This window comes from Tilletiaria anomala, assembly GCF_000711695.1.
Source record: "Tilletiaria anomala UBC 951 chromosome Unknown K437scaffold_34, whole genome shotgun sequence".
Taxonomy (NCBI): Eukaryota; Fungi; Basidiomycota; class Exobasidiomycetes; order Georgefischeriales; family Tilletiariaceae; genus Tilletiaria; species Tilletiaria anomala.
The window spans coordinates 12,487-35,352 of NW_013546988.1; the positions used below are offsets into that span (position 1 = coordinate 12,487).

At 53.9% G+C, this 22,866-nt stretch overlaps 8 protein-coding genes across 8 annotated transcripts; 7 read left to right on the plus strand and 1 right to left on the minus strand.

Annotated features, from left to right (window-relative positions):
- Nucleotides 1-2: 2 nt before the first annotated feature.
- On the minus strand, nucleotides 3-3,473 carry K437DRAFT_256113 (DAO-domain-containing protein). The gene is made up of 4 exons (XM_013388134.1): nucleotides 2,878-3,473; nucleotides 605-2,806; nucleotides 465-508; nucleotides 3-386 (listed from the first exon to the last, which is right to left on the minus strand). The coding sequence occupies exons 1-4, from the start codon at nucleotides 3,115-3,117 to the stop codon at nucleotides 224-226; spliced, it is 2,649 nt and encodes an 882-aa protein (XP_013243588.1). The 5' UTR covers nucleotides 3,118-3,473; the 3' UTR covers nucleotides 3-223.
- A 498-nt stretch (nucleotides 3,474-3,971) lies between these two features.
- On the plus strand, nucleotides 3,972-5,173 carry K437DRAFT_256115 (OsmC-like protein). Its single transcript, XM_013388135.1, has 4 exons — nucleotides 3,972-4,441; nucleotides 4,535-4,590; nucleotides 4,664-4,878; nucleotides 4,949-5,173. Exons 1-4 carry the CDS (start codon nucleotides 4,227-4,229, stop codon nucleotides 5,003-5,005), a joined length of 543 nt encoding a protein of 180 aa, XP_013243589.1. The 5' UTR covers nucleotides 3,972-4,226; the 3' UTR covers nucleotides 5,006-5,173.
- Nucleotides 5,174-5,489: 316 nt separating this feature from the next.
- On the plus strand, nucleotides 5,490-7,394 carry K437DRAFT_256116 (short chain dehydrogenase). Its single transcript, XM_013388136.1, has 6 exons — nucleotides 5,490-5,785; nucleotides 5,848-5,997; nucleotides 6,084-6,374; nucleotides 6,457-6,689; nucleotides 6,763-6,818; nucleotides 6,886-7,394. The coding sequence occupies exons 2-6, from the start codon at nucleotides 5,910-5,912 to the stop codon at nucleotides 7,247-7,249; spliced, it is 1,032 nt and encodes a 343-aa protein (XP_013243590.1). The 5' UTR covers nucleotides 5,490-5,785; nucleotides 5,848-5,909; the 3' UTR covers nucleotides 7,250-7,394.
- Nucleotides 7,395-7,900: 506 nt separating this feature from the next.
- K437DRAFT_256118 (uncharacterized protein) lies at nucleotides 7,901-8,150 on the plus strand. The gene has a single exon (XM_013388137.1). It carries the CDS (start codon nucleotides 7,918-7,920, stop codon nucleotides 8,116-8,118), a length of 201 nt encoding a protein of 66 aa, XP_013243591.1. The 5' UTR covers nucleotides 7,901-7,917; the 3' UTR covers nucleotides 8,119-8,150.
- A 1,559-nt stretch (nucleotides 8,151-9,709) lies between these two features.
- On the plus strand, nucleotides 9,710-12,879 carry K437DRAFT_256120 (uncharacterized protein). Its single transcript, XM_013388138.1, has 2 exons — nucleotides 9,710-10,601; nucleotides 10,673-12,879. Exons 1-2 carry the CDS (start codon nucleotides 9,959-9,961, stop codon nucleotides 12,778-12,780), a joined length of 2,751 nt encoding a protein of 916 aa, XP_013243592.1. The 5' UTR covers nucleotides 9,710-9,958; the 3' UTR covers nucleotides 12,781-12,879.
- A 40-nt stretch (nucleotides 12,880-12,919) lies between these two features.
- K437DRAFT_256121 (kinase-like protein) lies at nucleotides 12,920-16,738 on the plus strand. Its single transcript, XM_013388139.1, has 12 exons — nucleotides 12,920-13,282; nucleotides 13,370-13,420; nucleotides 13,496-13,652; nucleotides 13,716-13,901; nucleotides 13,973-14,085; nucleotides 14,140-14,444; nucleotides 14,507-14,809; nucleotides 14,871-14,948; nucleotides 15,023-15,372; nucleotides 15,438-15,612; nucleotides 15,683-15,906; nucleotides 15,974-16,738. Exons 1-12 carry the CDS (start codon nucleotides 13,245-13,247, stop codon nucleotides 16,673-16,675), a joined length of 2,682 nt encoding a protein of 893 aa, XP_013243593.1. The 5' UTR covers nucleotides 12,920-13,244; the 3' UTR covers nucleotides 16,676-16,738.
- K437DRAFT_256122 (uncharacterized protein) lies at nucleotides 16,479-17,643 on the plus strand. Its single transcript, XM_013388140.1, has one exon. It carries the CDS (start codon nucleotides 16,723-16,725, stop codon nucleotides 17,227-17,229), a length of 507 nt encoding a protein of 168 aa, XP_013243594.1. The 5' UTR covers nucleotides 16,479-16,722; the 3' UTR covers nucleotides 17,230-17,643.
- A 264-nt stretch (nucleotides 17,644-17,907) lies between these two features.
- K437DRAFT_256123 (putative RPS19B-ribosomal protein S19.e, cytosolic) lies at nucleotides 17,908-19,439 on the plus strand. Its single transcript, XM_013388141.1, has 3 exons — nucleotides 17,908-18,108; nucleotides 18,706-18,801; nucleotides 18,878-19,439. The coding sequence occupies exons 1-3, from the start codon at nucleotides 18,039-18,041 to the stop codon at nucleotides 19,174-19,176; spliced, it is 465 nt and encodes a 154-aa protein (XP_013243595.1). The 5' UTR covers nucleotides 17,908-18,038; the 3' UTR covers nucleotides 19,177-19,439.
- Nucleotides 19,440-22,866: the final 3,427 nt, after the last annotated feature.

Genomic DNA, 22,866 nt, shown 5'->3' on the forward strand with positions numbered 1-22,866 from the left:
TGAAGGATTTGTGCATGAAGTAGGTTGGAGAGCAGGTACGAATACAGGAAGTGCGAGCGATGACGATCGACTCGGAAAGGCTTGAATGCTTGAATAGAGGCTAATTTGCATGTTAGCATTTGTCAAATGAGCGGTTGGGCAGGGATGAAGACAAGCCATATGCAAAATGGATACCATGCTTGTTCTGCGGCAAGTGCCAGTTGCTTGGCGGCGCCAGGCGGCTCTACCATCCGCCACCAGATCGTTCAGTCGGGATCTTGCGGCTGGCATCGCGCCGTGCAGAACCTTCTCGCGCCATGATGCCTACAGGGTCTGACCCCCCTTTGGGTTTGGCGGAGTCTACGTCTTTCCAACTGCTGGTAGAGGAGACAATGTACGAGAACGCGCTGCAAGAGGAAGGGAGTTTGGGGATTGGGATCTGCTGCCAAATTCGCTCGTGTTGCCGGCTTTCGGGCTGGACTCACTTGTCGATCTGTCCGTCTTTCAGGCTACCAACAACGTCGAGGAACTGCGAACGTAGGAGAGAGAGAAATGATGGGATGAACACTGCGTCGGCCTGAAGGGATTGTACTATATAGCTGTACGTTGTGGTGATGCTACTCACGTCCTCGAAGCGAAGGAAGCCTGTCTTGTTAAAGTCCACCTCGTTCAACGCAGCGGCGATGTGGCCATCCTTAATGTCCTCATACCCAAGACGGTCAAGCACAACCTTCAAGTCGCGTGAGTCGAGCTTGCCGTCCGAGTTGGTGTCGAGCGTATTGAATTGCTTGTGCAGCTGGTCCATCTCCTCGCTGCTGAACTGCGCGCGGCTGCCAATCGAGATAGCCTGCAAGTCCCTCTCGTCAAGGTTGCTGGCAGCAACCAGGCTGCCGACTTTGGCGTTATAGTCGCCTTGTCGGAGCGTGCGGAGCTGCTTCAGATCGAGCTGCGACAGCTGGTCGATGCGTGCGCGCGTCATACCCATGCTCTCCAAAAAACTGAGCGTCTCTTTAAGCTCCTTTTGCTGCCGCTTCTTGTCCCAGCCGAGCTCTTCGGTCATAATCTCCACCACACGCGGCAACGCCATCGCGGCGCTTTCGACGTTGAGGAAGGATAGGCGCGATCTCCGCGCGAGAAAGTCGACGGCAGTCGCCGCGTACTCGCTACGTACGGCGTAGCGCACCTCGGCCTCGATGTAAGGGTACAGCGGGTCGACGCGGATGCCGTGCACCGGCCATCTCTTTCCCGTCGGCTCTGCGATGGAGCAGACGCTCCAAGCGCGATCGCCGTACGTGGATGAGAGGTGTTGCGCGACCTCTGTCTCGAGACCATATCGCTGCAGCAACTTGACGTACATTGTCTTGCTCCATCCGTGGCTCCCGAGCAGGCGCGTGTGCTTGGTCACGCATCCTCGCTTTGGCTTCAAGTCGAATACGCGGATTGCCTCATCGACTGTCTGCTCAGCCATTTCGCGGTACGTTGTCCACTTTCCTCCTGCGATGGTCAGCAGCCCAGACGCGCTGACGTTAATCATGTGGTTCCGGACCAAGCTTTGCGTGTCCTTCGCATCTGGGTCCTTGACCAGCGGCCGAAGCCCAGACCAGGCGGACAGCACATCGCCGCGGCGCACCTTGATGTCAGGACTGAGATAGTTGCGCACCTCATCCAGGATCCATTGAATTTCCTCCTCTTTGGGCTTGGGATGCGCTTCGACAGGTGCAGCCGTGTCCGTCGTCCCTGCGATCGTGTTTCCTTGCCAAGGCAAGAAGAAAATGACGCGGCCGTCTGAGGTTTGTGGATCGATGAGACCCATGCTGCGCGGAGAATAGTAGCCAGGGAGTGTGATATGGACACCGGAACTTGGGGCGACGATCTCCTGTGCAGTGGGCTGGTCGAGCTTTCGCAAAGTATCGCTAAAGGGACCTGTTGCGTTGATCAGACCTTTGCATTTGACATTCCACTCTTCGTTCGTGAGCACGTCCTTTACGCGGACACCCGAGATGCGCTCTTCCCCCCCGTGCTTCTCTGATGGCTGCTTGTACACCTTGATGACCTCGGTGTGATTCGCCAGCACGGCCCCATGGTGTACAGCGGTGAGCGCGAGAGCGATGTTCATGCGCGTGTCGTTATGTTGGCCATCGTAGTAGACGACAGCACCTGCGAGACCATCCTTCTTGAGCATGGGAAACGCATCAAGCGCTTTGCCTTTGCCGAGGACATAGCTGCTTTCCATGTTCTCGCTTCCGGCGAGGATGTCGTACATCTTTGTTCCAGCCCAGTAATAGGGAATTTGCCACCACCTGTATACCGGCAGCATGATGGGTAGATGGTCACTCAAGTACGGAGCGATGTGCAAGAACGTCTTGCGCTCATGTAGTGCCTCTCTGACCATCTTGTACTGCTCGTAGTCTAGCTCGAAGATTGCTTTTTGGAGGTAGCGCACACCTCCGTGCACCAATTTAGTGGATTTGGACGAGGTTCCCGCACCAAAGTCATCTCGCTCGACAAGTGCGACGCTGAGCCCACGGGTGGCAGCATCAACAGCAACGCCGGTGCCTGTGGCACCGCCTCCGACGATGAGAAGATCAAACCCCTGGTCGTTTGGATCACCGTCGAGCTGGCCCCGCAGAGCATCCTTGTGCTCGGAAGCAGGGGGAACACCGGCAGAAGGCGAGGGACTTGAGGAGGCTGCCTCCGCAGCCGGTAAAAGCAGAAACGCCTGTTCCTGCGCAACTTTTTTGCTCGTTGGACGGAGGGATGCAGTAGAGGAGGCCCTCAGCGCGGCGAGCATTTGCTCGCGAGTTGGAGGGACCCAAAGCGGGTGAGGCTGCAGACAGTAAGAAGCAAGTGGGGAGCATTTGCGCTCTTTGACCACCTCCATTACAATGGCTCACTCACCCGCTGGTCCTCTGGCACCTGCGGAACCGCATCACTCCTGACGACACTCTTGGCTGTCCCATACACGGCTGCGAGGGCGACTACAGCACATGTTCCAATCAAGACATTTCTGGACCTGAAGCCGGAAGAGAAGGAAGGCGAAGCGGAAGAAACGTACGATCTTGTCCTCGACGAGAACCGGGAGCTACCTGCCTGCGTGATGTGCCGGGCAGCAGCAGACAGGATCCGTAAGGATGGCATTGCGCCGACTGCAATAATGATCACTGGTCAAGCGAACTGAGAGTGCCAGATGTACGCTGTTGCCAAAGCACTTCCTGGTTTTGAACTTGCGACGGACTTAAGACGGACCTGAGAGGTGATCGAGTTGTGCACCCCGTGCCGACAGGAAGGCTGCAGAACGGAGGGACCTCTGCCTTAAATCGAGCTCGAGTGAGAGAAAGAGAAAGAGAGTCGTAATCGGTCAGCTGAGGAGCCCGCTTTTGACATTACTTCGAGAGGGTGGAGATGGTTGTTGGGAATGACGATTGAAACCTGCAATGGAATCCGAAGGAGAGGGACAGATGGGACAAGGAGGCCGGCTCGCATCAATGTCCGAGGGGCATGCGCTGCCAAAGTGGTTCTTTGGCAGCCAATCAGATCGGCTTTATCATTCACATCGACGGTGATCCGGATTCCAAGCGCCCGGGCACAACACGTTCCCCATGACAGGCGGCCCATATCGACGCGGGCATCCCCAGATTTTGGCGTATTTCACCGCATTCACTCAGGGTTCCCGAGGGAAGTTGATATTTTCTCTGCGCCGCACCCCAGGAGGTAGCGTGGGCAAACGGGGATTTTTCGAGCGTCAGGACGAGAAACCTGGCACTTTCAGGGCCTTGTGTATTTTCACCACTCATTTGGCAGAAAGCGATGGAATAGCTGATGGACCTCTCTCGCTGCTACCAGCGGAACGGAGGCTTGGTGAATCACTGGCATGAGGGGCCTTTAGAGGGTGGAGCGCTCAGGCCATCTCATCTGCTTTTTGCTTGGACTTGGGATGCAACGAGATTCGAGGCGCCCCATGTCCTGTCCTTGTCATCTGTAAGCGAGAGTAGCTCCTGGGAGTGACCAAACTCCACCAGGCAACCAGACTCCACCGCATCAACTTGGCTTTCTTCCAGAACGCCCGACAAGTTTGAAGTGACAGAGTGATCAAACCAATCTAGACATCTGTGTCGAAGCTCTTGCCTGCCGAGTTCTTTCACCCGGGTCTGGTTAACCCTTCTTGCTTGAGTCGTTTAACTTCTCTGAATCGAACAATAAGCCCTGGTGCCGATCCATCGCAGAATAACAAGTAATCCGCATCGAACATGTTCGCACTCGCTTCTCGTGCAGCAACGACGGCAGTCTACCAGCCGTTCGCACTTCGCGCTGCAGCGCCGCATCGCGTCGGTTTACAGCGAGGCAGCGTGCGCTCGCTGGCTACGCTGAAGAAGGTCATGTACACAGCTCACGCTTCTGCTTCGGGCGCTGGGCGCAACGGCAAGACAGAGTGCGAGGAGAATGGACTGAGCTTGCAGCTTGCGTGAGTTTGGCGCCAAGCTTGATCAGGGCATGTTTCACGAAACGCCCTATGGATCTGCAAGCACTGACGAACTCATCCAATGGCGGTTGTCAGCATGCCAAAGTCGCTTGGCGGGACCGGCATGGGAGCGAACCCTGAGCAGCTTTTCTGTATGTGTGATTCGATAACACCCTAACCTTCCATTCGCGCTGACCGTACATTCCGTCACGATCCCCATTGTAGCGATGGGCTATGCAGCCTGCTTCCTCTCCGCACTGCATCTGGTAGCCCGCAATGCCAAAGCACAACTCCCTGAAGACCTGTCCGTCCGTGCAGACGTCCACCTTGGTCAGCCAGACAATGGAAAGCCTTTTGGCCTCGCTGTCGATCTCGTTGTGGACACAAAGTCCGGAAGCAAGGATGAACAGCTGAAGGAGCTCGTATCCAAGGCGCATGAGGTGAGTGCTAGCGGTCGAAGCGGCTTTCGTCCACTTGTGCTAGTACACTGACGACAATTACATTTTTCAGGTGTGCCCCTACAGCAATGCTACGCGCAACAATATCACTGTCAACCTGAAGGTCTAGGTTTGCTGCAATTGCCACAAATGGCTCCCACCTTCACCGCCTCGCCAGCATTGGCAAGAACGTTCCGAGAGTGGAAGCTCCTCAAATAGGATATCGAGCCGAATGCAATGAAGAGATCACATGAGAGTTCATAAAGAAATAAATCACAGGGTTCAGTGGCATGATGAATCACCGCAGAAGCGTTCTAACTACGTTCAAAGTTTATGTTCAGAGCGCCTGCTCCGCAAGGCATTCACCGCCACAGTCAGCGCGTGCTTTTTTCCGTCCAAATTCAAGTTCGCCTCAAGAGGAAAATAGTGCAGAGTCCCGGAAATTTGCGTACGAAAGTGAATGCGAAAACTGCACTCTCCTCTGAATTGAAACAATTGATCACGAACCTGTTCAATGCCCGAACTTGAGCAAACTCAGCCCCTTTTGACCACGCGTTTCGGCCATTTCATGATAAATTCCCGCATCCAATTACATCATGGCCACGCCTCAAAAGGGTGGACACGCACCCCCCGGCAGACCGTATGGCAATGCCGCGGGCCGATGGCACGCGCCGCACAGTGTCCGTGCCATGGTCTATGCTCCATGGACCATGGTCCTTCGCCATCCTCGCCTGACGAAGTGACAGCAGCAAGCTCCCACCCAACCTGTCTTCCACTGCATTCTGCACACACCGCCCGCTATCAACGACGATCAAACTCCGTTCTAGCAACCACGCGCATATTTGGCGTGCTCTTGTGATCAGTAACGCCCTACGGACTTAAAGAAGGACATATATAATAAGAATCTAGAGTGAGCCAGGATATCAAGCGAGTGTCGTCACGGTGTAACTGATGCACGTTCTTGCGACCCAGCTTCCCACGTTCATATCACGCCCTATCTCGTATAGACTAGTTGGTTTGACACAGTCACGAAAATGTTCGGCTGTGGAGCCAAGCAATGGTCCGCTGAAGAGATTCCAGACCTCACCGGTCAGGTCGCGCTTGTCACAGGCGGCAATGCAGGTACGGCGGGCAAGTTCGATAGAGATGCGAGATTTTTCACTTACATTTGCTGTCGCCTCTGCTTGACCTGCGCTCAACGAAATTAGGCATTGGCGAGGCTTCATGCCTCGAGCTGGCCCGCCATGGCGCCAAAGTCTACCTCGCGGCTCGTTCGCCCGAACGCGCCAAGGCGGCACTTGAACGCATCAAGACTCAGGATGCGGAAGCAGCTTCTCGCATCCAGCATCTCAACCTCGATTTGGCTGACCTGGAGAGCGTCAAAGAGGCTGTCAGCGAGTTCATTGCAAAGGAGAAAAGGTTGCATATCCTTTTGAATAATGCAGGCGTCATGGCTCTGCCCTACTCGCTCACCAAGCAAGGTCTTGAGCTGCAGAACGGTGAGTCTTTACATAGCCCTGATCCCTTCTGATTTCAGCTGGATGGTTGCTGATGGTCAAAATGTCGAGGCGGCATTTCCAGGCACGAACGTGATCGGCCACGCGTTCCTAACCTTCTTGCTCCTCCCCACACTCGTCCGGACTTCGCGTGATCCTGCCCTCAAGCACAGTGTACGCGTCGTGCAAGTGTCGTCAATGGGTCACAAATTCGGCGACCCATCTCCAAAGCAGAGTTGGGCATCCATAGAGGCAATCAACAAGAAATTCTGGCCGGAAGCTGTCGGCACCTGGAAGAGGTATGCCCAGAGCAAAACGGTGATTCCCATGTCCCTCACCCGGATTGAGAGGTACATTCAATGACCGACGTATGCTGCCTCTTCCTCGACAGGGAAACATTATCTTAGCCAACGAGTTGAAGAAAATCACTGCAGGAGAGAACATCGCGTGAGCTTGTTAGATTAACTATGAAGTTCTGCAATTTGGCTAAAGTGCATTCTACGTTCGTCCGCAGAAACATCTCTCTACACCCCGGCAACATCAACACAGAGCTGATGCGCGGCCCAGTCGCATCATATGGGATTCCGAATCCTATTCTCAGGGCTTTGTTGAGCACCCTTCTGCTCACGCCCGAGCAAGGCGCTCTCACCTCCCTCTACGCGTGCACCTCGCCCGAGGTCGACGAGAAGAAGCTGAACGGAGCGTATCTTCAGTCGATTGCACGAGTCGGAAACAAGGCTGCGCATGCCGAAGACAAGGATGGAGTGCTCGGGAATGAACTCATGGCGTTTGTTCGGTCATTTGGCAAGGAGAAGATCAATGTCGATGTGGACGCTCTCATCAAGGAGGCACTGGCGAAGCACGCTCCAGCGTCGTAGGTACCGACCGTGTATTTCTGCGCAGCATCTTTCAAAATCGAACATATCTCGGTTGCGCAACCGTTTAGGTCCCGCCGCCGACATTCTGTCTGTATAAACATTATTATATGACTGATGGCGGATAAGCACTGATACGAGTTCTCGAGCCTTACCCGACACATTTGGATTACCGGACTACAATGCGATCCGATCATCCGAAGTACTCATGCCTTCAGACTTGCACAGGCTGTACCCTTCGCGCACTGGCCGACCCACCAGCCACTGGATGGTTGCACAAATCCGAATACTATCTGCAGATATGGGCGCTAGCATGCGCAGCGTTGATAGCATCGAGGCGTGCTTACGGTATGTATCGAGGTCGCCTTTCGACTTCCATGCCTGCTGCGGAACCTCGGAAGGAGAGTTGTCGACTCAACATGCGTCGGTGGATGTTTCCCATGCTTCGACCCTGGATTAACAGTGAAGAGCGCGTTCTCTGCTTTCGAGAGTCTTTCCAGCCATGGATGAGAGTGCCGCTCTGGCCTGCCCACGGCTCAGGCAATTGCTCAACTGCCCCACACTTCTGCTCAGATCTCATCGAGACGCCGGAACGCATTCGAGATGCCAAATGTTTATACTAAATGAATCGTGAAGGCGAGACTCCCGTCAAAGTTTGCTCAAGCCAACAAATGAGAGCAGACAGGAAACCAAAGCCCAAGCCTATCCAACAGCAGCCAATAGTGAATAGCCTCCAACACCCCATCCCCCAAAAGCAAATGCAGCAACTGCCGCCTGTCCATTACCGAAAGGCCAATTCCCAAGTCCCCAACAAGCCGAGAGACTGGCCACCGGACACTGGGACACTGGACACGGAGATGGGAGACGGGTGACTTTTGGCCACTGGTGACTGGCTCCATCTGACATTAGTCCATTTGACATCTGGCATGTTGTCATCTGGCCTTTGGCCTCGAAGACGAAATTATTTACGAGTACTTCATCGGAACGCTAGGGAATCACCAATTGAAGGAACCGATTGCCCGGCTCCAGTCTGGCGCCTGGCCACAGAAACGGAGTTTTGGTGCTTTTCAACGATTCCGCCATATCTTTATTCTTTTGTCGGATCCTTGGCCAATTGGACAACTGACAGTCAGCCACATTGACAGTATCCGGCTTTCAAAATCCACAACCCTTCGACAATGCAAAGGGATGTACAAGGCACACGCACGCCACTGGGAACAATCTGGTTGAGTGCGTTTACAACACTGGTCCCCAGGAACGCCTCCAGTGTTTGTACGTAAAAGAAACTTTGCTCCGGAATCATTTCTGTAGATCGCTGGCAATCCTGGCCACCATCATCATGCATCAGGAGTGGATTTGACCATTCTGGTGGGTTTCAAGAATGCGAGTCAAAGCATGGATGGTGGAGGTGTCGAGCTCATCGCTGAAATGGTGCGCTGTGAGCGGACACTGCTTTGAAGCCAACGAACCTAATTTTCCGTCGATGACGTCAGAAGTGATACCACCTCGAGGTGTCTTCGCTTTTCAGCGAAACCTGCCCCGAGTGGGATTACTATTGATTTTGACCTGGTGTCATTCCACCAGAGCTGTCTCGTAAACGCACTCGTGACCAATCTATTCCTGATGGGCAGCTCACACTTGAGTGCAGTCTGCAGCTGGACACTAGTCGGACTATGCATACGTATAAACGTAGTATGCAGCAACTATGACGCATGTCCGCTCGTGTCCGATGATTGAGGTTGCAGTCCGTGCGGGCAAACTTACGAGGTGTCAATTGTCGAGCACAGAACGACTGTCAGATACTCAGATGAGATGCGCTGTCTTTTAACAGGTCGACTCGAGAGATTTCTGGCCCTCTGCGACATACTCGTATTTCAATGTATATGGAGATTCCTCATTACAGAGGCTAACAGAGCGGGAGACTGAAGAGAGAAGGTTAAGAGATTGTTGTGAAGAACGGAAAGGACCACATGACGATGCATTCAGCCCTACAACGCAATGCCCCCCCCCCCACCAAATTGGCACATCCACTAGCGTCGTCTCCCTCTCTCCTTTTACGGCTCTCATGGTGGACTAGGCAATATACACCTGGTATGCTCCTTGGATTTGTATGAATCTAGCCATTATCCCGCCTTCATAGAGTGCCTTGGAACCTTTGCCCATTGGTCGACTTGTACCGCCAACGCTTGCAACAACCTGATGACCAAGTGCGGAAGTTCGTGGATCGCCAGCTGTCAGACGGCTTTTGAGTTTTCGGGCTTTCTTGCTTCTATTGCGCTGCATCTTACATCCGAGGGCCGAGATTCTCTTTTGGCTCGGGCTTCCATCCCCTGATCGCGGGTGTAAGAGATAAGGAGACACGGACCAACACGTCCGATTATAGTCTTTTCTCATCACCACGCCAAATAAATGCTGCTCTTGTTGCTTGCCAGTGCCTTTGTTTCTGTGTAGTATCATCACATGTGATCCATCACGGTGACCTTGAGTTTTGCTCTCTTTGGATTGTTCAATTGGGACCCTAATATTTCGACTCAGCGTCTTACTCGCCCCTCACTTTCTATGCTTACCGACCTCGTCTGGACCCCTTGGGGTGTCCAAATAGCGCCCATCCACTTGAGAGAGCACGCTCAACATCCTTCACCCGCCAGCTCTTTCTTTGTCGTACTCGTCGAAGGTACTGTCAAGCCTGACTGACGCCTGACGACAGGCACAATGAGCAGGCTCATCCGCATTACGGCCCTCGTCGGCTTCGCGTGTCTCGCTGTATCCAGCTCTGCGCCATCCGCCAATGCGGCCAGCGTCGGCGCTGCACCCGATGGTACAGTCGGCCCAACTTCATGGCAGCTTGATGCGCGACACGGAGACCACGGACACGGTCACAAAGACTTGAGGGAAATACAGGTCGGCGAGACCGAGCACATGCAAGCTCATCTAGCTGCACCGATCGTCGCTGCTTCCGGAGAGCTCGTGCCTGTTGTCCCATGGAGAGGCAACGGCGGCCACCATCACGACGGCCACGCCGCAGCGAAGATAGAACTCGATGAACAGGCACTCTATGATGTCGCAGGTCCGGCTCCCCTGTCTTACGTAGAATGGGACTTCCGATTTAGCGCAGGTCGCGACGGTGAAATTGTTCGCTTTACACAGAACGCCGGCATGAATGACACCAAGCTTATGGGTCAGGTAGACGGGGCATGGCGGACCCTCTTTGATGAAGGAAGCGAAAGTCGCAAACAGCTCGAGAAAGACCTCCAAAGCAGGATCGGTAAAGATGGCAGGGCGCCGCGACATTCCGGCCTCATGCTTCTTCACATCACGGGATCCACCTTTTCCTGCTGCCTCCTCCTACCAGTAGGTGAGTGCCAGGGTTCGCTTCTCCAAAAAGCATCACACATGGGCTGACCGCTCATTTTCTCTCTGTGGCAGCCCTTGTGCTCAAGGCCGGGCACTCGTCGCTCGCACCGCTGTTCAGCCTGATCTACCTTCTTGCACTGTCTGCTTCACTCTTCGTGTCATGGCTGTACAAGGCCCTGACTCCTCAACTCTACCCTAAGAATGCGCATGGAGGTCTGGGATACGCCGTCTTCTGGCTTTCCGTCATCGGCCTCGGCGGGGATGTCTCTCGACTCATTGTTCAAGCCTGGATGGCGATCAAGCCAAAGCGCTTCTCGGCCCTTGCGAATCCGGGGCGAAGCAGCGCAGAGATGCGGACAAACTGGAGCAACGCACTGCATGTCGCTCTAGGACAGTACATGAGTTTCGATGCAGACAAACAAGCCGCCCTAATGGAAGAAGAGGAGCTGATGCTGCAAGCTGGAGAGGTCATTGGAGAGAGCGATGCCAAGGAAATCGAAGTCGCGTTTGAAAACTTTTCGCATGCTGCGACTGGGCGTACATCTCCGCCACGCTCTGTGCACTTTGAGGACGATGAGACTGTCCACGACGCAGAAGCCGGCTTTATCCCATCTCCCAGTGGTGCACTTGTCAACATTCCTCGAGGAAGCAGCTTCGGGGAATGGACACACTCGAAGATCCCGTGGCTACACTCTGATGCTCCACTCAGCAGTTCACCGCGCAGCCCCCGTGCGCAAATGAGTCGACTGGCCAGCGAAACAGCCACACCTGTTGCGTCCTCCTCTGCTTCGACCTCTCGCCTGCAACAACTCCGCATGACACTGCGCTTCGCTCATGTCGTCCTCAACCGCGCCCTCCCCGTCCTCGCCTTTGCAACAGGCTACGTCGGCATCGCTGTCTACTCCGGCAGCTGCCGTTCCGGAAAGGCGCCCGGTTGCGCAGCCCACGGAATCAAGGGTGCGATCTTTTTCTGGTACGGCTTGCTGACATGGTGTAGATATCTTGGTGCTTACTCAGATATTGGCTGGGCATGGAACAAGAAGCCGAGTCCAATGAGCACCAAGCGATCTGGCGTTGCATCTTGGCGGCAAAATGCGGTCAGTGCCGAGTTCGTCGAGTCCGCGGTCATCTTCACCTATGGTGTTACGAATACCTGGATGGAACGCTTTAGCGCAGCGCCAGGTTCGCCCTACACAGTCAAGGAGATCCAGCACATTTCCATCGCTGTCATGTTCTGGTTTGCTGGTCTCGTTGGAATGCTGTTGGAGACCAAGCGGGTCCGCGACCTTCTCTCCTTCGGCGCCTCCCTCCACCATCCTGCTGCTCGACCCATGCGAAGCCGCTCATCCGCATCGTCGAACATCGACGAGGCGCACATACTCGTGGACAGCCAGGCACCGCCTCCGTCCTATGTCGCTTCTTTCAACCCATTCCCTGCTCTTGTGATCGGCGTGACTGGCATCGCCATGGCCGCTCATCATCAAGACTACGAGTATGAGGTACAGGTTCACAGTTTGTGGGGCAACCTTCTGGGTGGCTTTGCCGTTCTGCGGTGCTTTACATACTTTTTCATGTGGCTGCGGCCGCCGACAAGTATCTTGCCGTCACGTCCGCCGACCGAGGCGATGGCATCCTTTTCCCTCGCTTGTGGCGGTTTCGTCTTCATGCTCTCCACCGAGGAGGTTAGCTTCATGCAGATGCGGACGGGCTACGATGACATGATGGCCTTGCTGAACCTCACTGTCGCGGTTGTCGCCCTCGTCTTTTGCCTCGCTGCGCTCCTCATGGTGCTCAAGAACTGGGCGCTTCGGCGCGAGTGGCGACTTACGCAGCAGCACGTTGCCCGTGGGAGCTTCGGTCTCAAAGAGGCAACTGGCGAGCGCATCCGTCTCGAATCGATGGAAGAGCAGAGATGGTCGCCCTACGGTGACTACCATGCGCCGCATGGGCGCCGTCTCCATGCCCGTGTTGCAGAGTCGGAGCCGATTTTTTCCCTTGGGGATGACGAGTTAGGCGAGCAGCACCCGGATGCGTTAGACGAACATGCACATGGCCGGCGCTTCACCTTCGGTCTGCAACCTGCAGTCTCTGGTTGCATAAGAGTTGGGACCGCTCGCGAGAATCTGACCGCGTCGTCTCACACAGGCATACGCAACACATCACATCTGTTGGTGAAGTAACGATCCAGCACTCTGAAATACTTTATACCACCGCGCCCTCGCATATTCTCCACATGTATCCCTTGACCTTTCTAATCATGAGCCATGCTTCTTTGCCACCTACTCTTTGCATTTACCCTTGTAAAATGGCCGTGTTTATAAAGAGTGAGGGTGAGAAGATGTAATTGTGCCTGCCGATTGAAGGCTCAAGAGTCCACAGGGACGTGATGCGCCACACCGCCCACACCATGTGTCATCACAATCCCTCTCTGTCCCTTTCATCGCCTCCCCCTTCCAAGGACGGCTCAGAATCGCCTTGGACCCTCGACCGTTCCAGATCACCTCCGATTCCATGTATTTGGTGCCTCTGCCATGCCTTCATAGGTGTTTCTCTACTCATTGGCAACACAGCGGACCGCGCTAGCAGCTAGTACGAGTGGACGGGTGAAAGACTTCCACTTGCTGCGCGATCAGTCAAGCGCACGATGGCAGCTGCCTTCCTCAGCCAGGTCTCGTCCTTCATGTGAGTACTAGACCGATTGGTACACCCTTGAAAAGGCTCGACATGGCTGAATTTTCTATCCCCTACCTCTGAATTCCTTCATGCCAGTGGACGGACGAGCATATCGGCCAATTACACATTTGACGAGAATTCCCCACCGTGAGCATCAACCATATTGCAACTGCCACCGTTGAAGCGATGTATCGGCTGACCTGCTGGACCTGTTTGTTGTAGGTCACAAGTCGGTCTGTGGAAAGTCTACAAGGCCACTCGGAATGCTGGCACAAGCGCTGCTGTAAACACGGGCAGGCAGAATGTCAGCGTCTGGGTGCACAAGCTAGAGGCGAGAGGCAGGGAGCGAGAAGCAGTGGTTGAACAGGCAAAGAAGGAGGTGGGTTTATGGGCTATGGCGACACGTTCACGCCAATTTTTTTCTGACGGATAGTCTTTATAGGCATCTGCTATGACTCGCTTGAGACATCCTTGCGTCTTGGAGGTTGTCGAACCCCTAGAGGAGACAAGGTATGAACTGACCTTCGCCACCGAGCAGATTGTCGCACCATTGCAAGAAGCGCTGCACAGCGACAGCAGAAATGATATCCAGCTCGACGAAGTGGAAACTCAAAAGGGCCTTCTGCAGGTGCGCTCAACTGATCCATTTTGCGCTACGTTAGGCCGATGCTCAACATGTTGCTTCTGCTGGATCCCCAGGTTGCGCGGGGACTAGAGTTTCTGCACGATGCAAAAATGGTCCATTCGAATCTCACGCCAGATGCAGTTTTGATCAATGCCAAAGGTGACTGGAAGATTGGTGGCTTCGCATTGTGAGTTTTCTATTCGCAGACACAATGACGCCATACTAACTTTCATCACATCAGCCTGACACCTCTACAATCGGCGGATGGACGGCCCACAGCCTGGACTTTCCCTGATTATAACGCTGCCCTACCTGCCGCAATGTCGCGGCATTGGGACTACATGGCTCCCGAGTATGCGATCGACGAGAAACTGGAGATGGCGAACGACATGTATGCCCTCGGCTGCATAATCTTTGCGGTCCACAACAAGGGTAGCCCACCCTTCCGCAATCGGAATAGCGCCGTTACTTTGCGACAGAACGCAGACGAGCTGTCCACCGTCATTGGGAGCACCTCTTGGGCTAGGATGGGCGCTGATGTCCTCAGTAAGCCTATTGTGACAGTTATTGCCACGGGAGAGAGTGTCTAACGTGGCGCTGCCTCTCAGGTATTCTCAGTTCTCTTCTCACCCGATACCCAGTATCAAGGCTGACTGCCAAGTCGTTCCAAAAGAGCAACTATTTCAACAACATCCTTGTCTCTACGCTCAAGTTCATGGAAAGAGACAATTTCGCAGGGCGACAGAAAGAGGAACGGGTCCAATTTTTGAAAGGGCTCATGAATGTCCTACCGCAATTCTCAGATCGACTACTAAGAAGGAAAATGCTTCCGGCACTATTGGAACTCATGTCGGATCGCTCTCTTCTGCCATTTATTCTACCAAATGTCTTTTACATCTCCAAGAATCTCTGTGAGCCAAGAAAGTGCGCGCGCAGCCATCTTCGTTGTGCTGACTCGTCAAATACATGGAGCCATGATCGAATTTTCCAACAGCATATTACCAAAGCTGCAACCGCTCTTCCAGATTCAAGACCCGCCGCAGAATCTGCGTACGTGAAGGCGCAAAAAGGGCTTGTTTCCACGTGTTGACCCTGTTATGCCCTCCTCTCTTCCTGACATCCAGTGCTTCTCCTCGAACAGATCGAGCTCTTCGTGACTAAGACCAGCCCCTCTGTGTTTCGCGAAGGAGTAACGCCTTTGCTCTATTCTTCGCTCGAATCGGAGCACGCCACCGTCCAAGAGCGAGCTTTGAAAGTCGTTCCGCGACTGTGTGAGATCCTCGAGTACTCACACGTGAAGGAAGTTCTCTTTCCAAAGATTGCGGCGTTGTTTACGAGGACTAAAGTGCTCAGCGTCAAGTGCAATACGCTCATCTGCTTTCATTCGATGATCGCTGTGCTCGACAAGTATACCCTGACGGAGAAGCTCGTGCCACTTCTCTCTCGTATCAAAACTAAAGAGCCTTCAGTGATGGTGAGCTTTACGATGACGTACCAGATGGAAGAGATACATGCTGACTTAAGCTCACCATCCTGCAGATTGCCACACTCGCAGTATACGAGGTCATGTCGAAGAAGGTTGATAGAGAGACGCTCGGTTCGGCCATCATCCCCCAGCTATGGACAATGTCCATGGGCCCGCTTCTGAATGCGGATCAGTTTGTGCGTTTCATGAAAGCTGTGAAGGAGATGGGCACTCGAGTCGAGTCGGAACGTGAGTCGCAGCGGGCATCTTAAAGGTTACGCATGATCCATATGTTGACATTGTTCGTCTCGCCCCTCAGATCTCCAACATTTGAAGGAGGTGAAGCGCATGCAGGAGCACACAGACAGCTATGTGTCAGGACAACAAGCAGGAGGGCTTGGACGTGGCGTCACAAATATCGACAGCAGCAAGGGCGAAATCGACTTCGCCACCCTAATCGGCTCAGCGCACTCAATTGGGAAGGAAATTGTCAAGGACAAGCCGCAAGGAGCGGATCCCTTTGGCCTGGACGAGTTCGACACCGTGAGCGTGCTTCCGTGGACTCGTTCTCTGGAATGATCGCATCCTGACAAATACTTGTGTCCTCCAGCTCACAAGCCATTCCTCAACTCCGTTGCCAGGCTCGACGCCAGCGCTGACACCATCACATACTGGTAGCAATGCAGCTAGTGCTAGCAGCGGTTTGGTCACGCCGGCAATGATGTCGAATGGTGCGTCGCTAACTACTGCCACTGCGTCACGCCCAGGAATCTCGCCCGTTGCGACGAGCGCATTTCGCGTGCTCCAGTTGAGTGCGCCCCCGAGCGCGCCATCGGCTTCTTCGCTTGCTCCCACCCTTTCCAAGCCGCTTGCTCCCAGCAGCACAGGTGGCAGTCGGGCTGTTACTCCCACGTGGACGAGCTATCCGCTCGCGCCAACTTCGAGCAACACCAGCGGTAGTAACGCCAACAGCAGTCAGTCATCATACATGAATGGCGCTTCAAATTACAACATCAGTCTGAGTTCCCAGTCAACCCAACCTTCGATGCCGCTAACCAAACCCATGTCTACGGGGCTCGGTGCGGCGCCGCTACCACCCCTTCAGCCAAGTGGCAGCTCGTTGAGCAACCTGTCTGGAATTGCCTCTGTTTCGGGCTCTGTCCCTTCTTCCGGCACTCAAGGAGTTGGGACTGGAGCGAGTAGGCCTGTACAGTCACCGGGATGGGGAACGGTGTTGACACCGTCCAAAGCGCCGGGCGCCGCCGCGGAAAATAAGCAAAATGATTGGAGCGACTTTGATCCGTTGCGGTGATCAGATGCGGGCTGCTGTAGTATACAGGCGCGTCTGATATACATTAAATGGCTTGTTGGAACCAAGAGCTATTACTTATGACTTGCAAGGCTGAGCAGGTATGCGTCATTTTACGTGATTATTGGCGAATCGCCAGAGATGGTCCGATTGCAATGCAGAATAGAGCTCGTCCAGCCGACGGTACACCATACCGAGGCTGGGCGAATAGGGGCTCCCAGCAACTTGGTTCATGCACGCAAATACGCGGGTGCGGGGGCCCCTTATATGCATCTCATGGTCTTCGCCTCGTCGCAAGCAGGCAGCTCATCCCCACTACCCGTGTCATATCCCTCCAATCGCTGTTGCCGAACTTCCCTTTGAAATTGAATGATCGCCTTGGCCATGTTCCTGGAGATTTTCTTGCCCCGTGTGCGGGCCAACAGTTCGGCCGAACGAGACATTGGGAGCGCCGCTGTAGCCGCCCTTTCTCGCTTGCTTACAATGGTAGGTCTTGGAAGCTGAGCGTGCTCGTTCGGAAAGCAAAGCACCGAGGAGAAGAACCATGGCTTCCATAATGAGCTGCTGCACGATCGGCCTCGACTGCTTGTCCCGGGAAAGGTGGCGTCACCCGCGGAGCCCTCTTCACTCGAGGCCTAACGCGACAGATAACTATATTTTTGGTGACGTTGTAAGTCTCACAAGCGTTGACGGGTGGTACCAGGCGTACGAACCACAGAGGCAACGACTGGCAAGACCACGTATGTGGTCAGCCTACAGTTGACTTAGTGGGCCTTCTATTCACTGGAGCGCATCAGCAAGCGGAGTCCAACCGATGCACGCCTTCTCATACTCAAACGGTGACAACGCAGGGAGATGGCTGGCCAGGCTGGGACCACGGCGCGACGACACCATGATGCATGATGGATGGCCCATATACTTTTACTGACGAACTGACGCGTTGACGAATGGAGCACGTCTCCGTAGCTCCATCCTCGATGCCGTCTCTCAGAGCAAAGCCCGACAGAAAGCTCTCGGCTTTGGATTGCTTGAAAGCGTGCTTGTAAACACATGCAAGCTTGGTCAAGCTCGGTGCAATTCTCGCCTTGAACCATCCGCTCCCGTTACGTTCCGCTGCGGTTTCAGCGCAGAGAATACATTGTCGGCGCAATATAGCTGCGGCAAGTTGTCGCATTCTTTTTGCAAGTAGAATCAATACCCTGTGTGCGCGCGCCACCCGCCCACCACCGCCACGACTCGCACTCATGGAGGTCCAATTGGACTTCTTCGCCTTCTCGATAGCTGGAGATATTGCAGCGTCAACCTCAAAGAAATCTCCCCAACTGGTTCCAACGTCAGTCGGCAACGAGGGAAAACATTCGCCAACATGCCGAACGTCAGGGATGTCGCCGCTGATGTCTTCATCAAGGAGTACGCAGAGCACCTGAGGCGGTCGGGTGAGTAACGTCCACCTTCTTCAACCTTTGCCGTGTCTTAGAGGCATTCGGCAGCGAGCAAGCAAGCAGCGGGCTGCAGAGGCAGCAGGTACAATACACTGAAGGATCAGGCTGCTGGAGGAAGAGAGGCTGCCATCTAAGGGTCGCTGGACAATTGAAGGGAGTGCGTCCAAGGGTTGCCGCTCAAATTATTAAGCTGGTCAATTCTACCGACCTCCTTGAGCCGCGCGAGGTGATTCTTGCAGCAGAAAGAGGCAGGGGTGCTTGGAGGATATGCAGATTGGCAGACTGTGATAATATACCGGCCGATCGCTACATGGTATCTTAACATCGCCAAGGGGAAAGGTTACTGTGGATTGTAAGATCCTCAATGGCCCGCACTACCCATCCGACATGGAAGGTCAACCGCTGTCGATTGGATACATCGTATCTTGGATGGCACTGGAAGGTTTGGGTTGATGGTTGAATTGGGGTTTTGAAACAAGATGCGATGAGCAGTATCACTGCTGCATGTCACACCTCTGTGGTCGCTGTCGCTACAGTAGTCTCTATAAGGCTCCTTTCAGTGAGCTGACTCAATATTATTCGTGCTAACAGGCAAGATGGAGCTGCCGACCTGGGTTGACATTGTCAAGACCGGTGCATACAAGGAGCTCGCTCCGTACGATGAGACCTGGTTCTACGTCCGTGCTGGTGAGTTATGCATTCGCACCGGCACCCGTGCCAATGTCGAGCTTTCACACTGAACTGCTGTTTGCTGCCTGCAAAGCCGCTCTCGCTCGCCACATCTACCTGCGCAAGTCGGTCGGCATTGGTGCGCTTTGCAAGCTGCACGGTGGTGCCGCGAACCGGGGGTTCCGTCCATCGAAGCACATGCCCGCATCTGGCAGCGTCCAGCGCAAGGTCGTGCAGGCACTCGAATCGATCGGTGTCCTGGAGAAGGACCCCAAGGGTGGCAGGAGGATCAGCCAGGATGGCATGCGTGATCTGGACCGCATCGCTGTCGCCTGCCTCGAGAAGGAGCGGGAAGGCGAGGAGGAAGAGGACGAGGACGAGGACGAAGAGTAAAGTGGTTTCGCTGTCGCGTCGTAGTCACGGAATGGGGTCATGCACAAGCATGTGCAGTTGCTCTCGCGCAGCCTCAGTGCAGCGCGCAGCTCTTCTAAAATTGGTTGGCGGCACACCGCTCGTCAGCTCTCCCTCCAAACACTCGGCTCGCAAGCACTGTAATCTCTTGCTGTTGCCGCGGCGGGCCTGTCGGAGGTCGCCGTTGGCTTGTATTCACACTGCATTCTGACAACCACTAACATGGCATACGCTGATCACTCGTATCCCTTGCACATTGCGTTCCTGTCTCGTTACCTCATTACTGTGCCATATGCGTGAAGAAGTGGAGTGCAGGGTACAGTCCGCCGTTTCACCTGCTTCAGGACCATTCCCTGTGTGCCCGTGGATCCTAACCGTTTTACGGACTCAAGTACGTGTTCGAATGTGTGAGTGGTATTGGGCAGGATGCACCTACCAGTTGGACTGGTCTACTGGCTCTCTGCGCTCAGACCTCAAGAAGTGCCAACAAGGTGCTGGTTCTGGACCAACAATGAACCGTGAGTCTCCTACCCAATATTGCTCCCCGGTAGCCATTGGACCGTAGCTACATGAAGGCCGCAAACCATGTCGACGCTCCAAAAAAGGCCTTGGCGACCAAGCATGCGGACCTCCATATAGTCGAGGTGAATTGGCGACACGATGACCTTAAATGTACGACAAAGCATGTGGCGTGATGCGCTACAAGGCACAAATGTCTCCTAAGTTTACGATGGCATGGATGCCATGACCGCATGAGCGATCCGAGTTGTTGACTGTCGAGGGTCGATGTGGACTCTGTGGAGACGAGACGTTTGAAGATGTCCTTACTACATGCATATATCACGTGACGGCATGTGTCAGCCAGTCGCTTTGGGTGTCCAATATTTCTGCATTCATGCATGCATGCGTTTACATATTACTTTGCCGCCGCTCGAGTCTCGAGTGTCGACACTGTTACACTTGTACATACAAGCTGAATAGACTACTGAGAGTCTACTGGCTGTGACTGAGATGTGTTGACAGGCGCCAGAGAACATCATGGCCGTATGAGGAGAGAGGGCATAGTCGCTTTTACAATCCGGATGGAAAAATAGGGCCGTTTCACCTATGACTTTTTAAACTCGTCTGAGGTTTCGGAGGCCCTGAGCGCACATCGGACATCTTGTCGTATCCTACTGCGGCCATCAGATATTACTAAGAGGGGTCTTAATTTTTTAAGAAAATGCGTGCAGCAAACATGATGAGCTAAAATGTGGCTGTGACACTGCGCGGACGCAGGAGGCCGCCTGTCAGATGACAAAGACGATGGCTGGGAGAATCTTCCAAGGTGCGGACGCAGGAAAAAAAACGACCAGGGGGCCTTGCTTCGGGTGTGCGAAACTCCCGGAACTCGGGAGAAGGTCATAAATTTAATGGGCGCAGGAGCCTCTTGCATGCTGCTTTCGGGTCCCGGGCGCCAGGTCGCTGCTGCCCGTAAGGCTGCACTCTGTTCTCACTGCTGCACTGTCTCTATGGGCTGGGGGTGGCAGCGCAAGATCAAAAGGAAAGAATACTTCCGCAAATTCGGATATCGGGACATCATGGCTGGTTTATATGCACCAGCTGCAGCCGCTTGCCAGCCACTTAATCGGTGTACTTCTGGCAACTCAATTGGCTTTTCTCTGTAGGCGTAAAAATAATTCTAAAATACAGACATGCAAGTATGTAAAATGCGTTTAACTGCTCTGCTACCCTAGCTGCCAGACAAATTATCATCATTTCAGAATGGCGCGGATCGTTGATTCTCGCAAAATATTTGAAGTCCTCCGGAGAAAGCAGGAGAAAGGAACAAGAAGGAATCTAATTCCCACGAAAGAAAATCCTGTTAATGTGAGAAGGAAGAGCACTGGAGAGGCTCTTCGGAAGACGAGCCATATGCTGCGGTTTAGCTGTCCCCGTGTTGTACTGCGTATCATCATCACCTTGATGCGTCCCAGCACCTATGTTTCAACCGGTTTAAGTGTTGGTCACAGGGCGTGACAGTTTGTATGTAGTTTATTCATCATTTTATTTTATTTTGACCAATGTCTTAGCATATGCAGTCGATTCCAGTGCTTGGGAAGAGCCAAACAAGAGCCGATCCCCCCATAAGAAGCACGCGCTACGCCAAAGCAGAAGCAGCAGTCATGCATGATGATGGGATGAGAGGAGTTCTGAATATGAAGGGACAATCGGTGGTATTATGACGAGCGGGTGACAGCTTCAGATTCGAACATAGAGAAGTATGCGCGAGGATGAGCTGGTGCATGCCTCTATTAAATTTCCTTTTTGGACAGCTGGTGAGCGCGCCAGGGTCTGCAGTCGGCCTAAGGATGAGCTTTCATCACCATCATCATCAGTAAAATAAATAAATAAAACTTAATAAAAAAACTTGTGGGGCGGCCGCATTTAGCAGCACTGCAGCCAGCGCCATCAGGCCGTCCTGAGGCATAGCGCCCCTGTCCCAACCTTTCGAGCCTCTATGTATCATGGCCTATCACTGCGCGAGCGTGCAGCTGGCTCGTTCGCAAGGAGGAATAGGAAGCAGGTGAATAGAAACGACTGTGCTTGCCATGATGTTGTGGACCTTGCTTCTTGACGAGACGCAGACCCAGGTGGCCGGAAGAGCATGCGCTGCCGCGCTGCTACCGTTGATGGCTCGCTATAGTCTATCCTGTATTGTACACTTGATTCCTTCTCTCCTTTTGAGAAATGTAGTTAAGCTGTGAGCGGTCTGTTGGCTGGACAAAAACAACAAGAGAGATGGCGAGCAAACATGGAGGGAAAAGAAAGAAATTGACTCTCGAGGGCTTGGGCACTGCCACGCGCCCACATTTGGCCGCTGATCGATTTGGGGGGCGCCCATTTCTTTCTTTATCGCCTCTTTGTTTAACTTTTTGTTTTTGGGCACCAACGCGCTCTAATGCTCAGAGGCTGTTGGTGTTCGCCCACGAGAGGAGAGTCAAGGTGGCATGCCACCCACCTGTCCTAGAGTGTGATGTGTTGTATGTGATGCACGCATCCTCACAACCCCCTTCACACAACACCATCTCCGCAGGTCTCGTCATCAGCAGCCGCCTCCATCTCTTGTCTCCACCATCCCCCATCCACCGACGGATCCATCTTTACACGTCGCTGCCCCCTCAGCAAGTCATCCCACCCTGATGGACGAACACGACGTCCATCTCTCGTAGTAGACGTGTTTCCAATTTCCTTTCTCAGATGTGTGCAGCTGGCTCTGTGCGTCGTCGTCCCCACTTCACCACTCACCCATCGTGCTCGGATCCACCCACCCCCTTCCTCCCCTGAAAGTGAGTCGATTGGCAATGCGAGTGCGGCAGAGAGCTCGTGTGTGTAGAAATAGCGCGACTTTCTCCTGTGCATCGGTCCATGGGATAAACGCTTGCGTCCTGGCGCCATCCCCTCTTCGGTGTACAGTCACAAGAGCCCGCCGTACAGCAGAGAAGCGCTGCTCGCTCCTGTTGGGCCGGCTAACACATTCAGCCGCCACTTCCCAAGTGGTCATCTGGCGGGGTGCCTGCCGGTTCGCTTGTGCAACAAGAGCTGGGTGAAGACATCAAGCGCGAAATCAGCTGTCCTTGTCGCGTCCCTAGGAGTATTGTGGGAGGCAAAGAATGAGCGCTGACTCTTCCA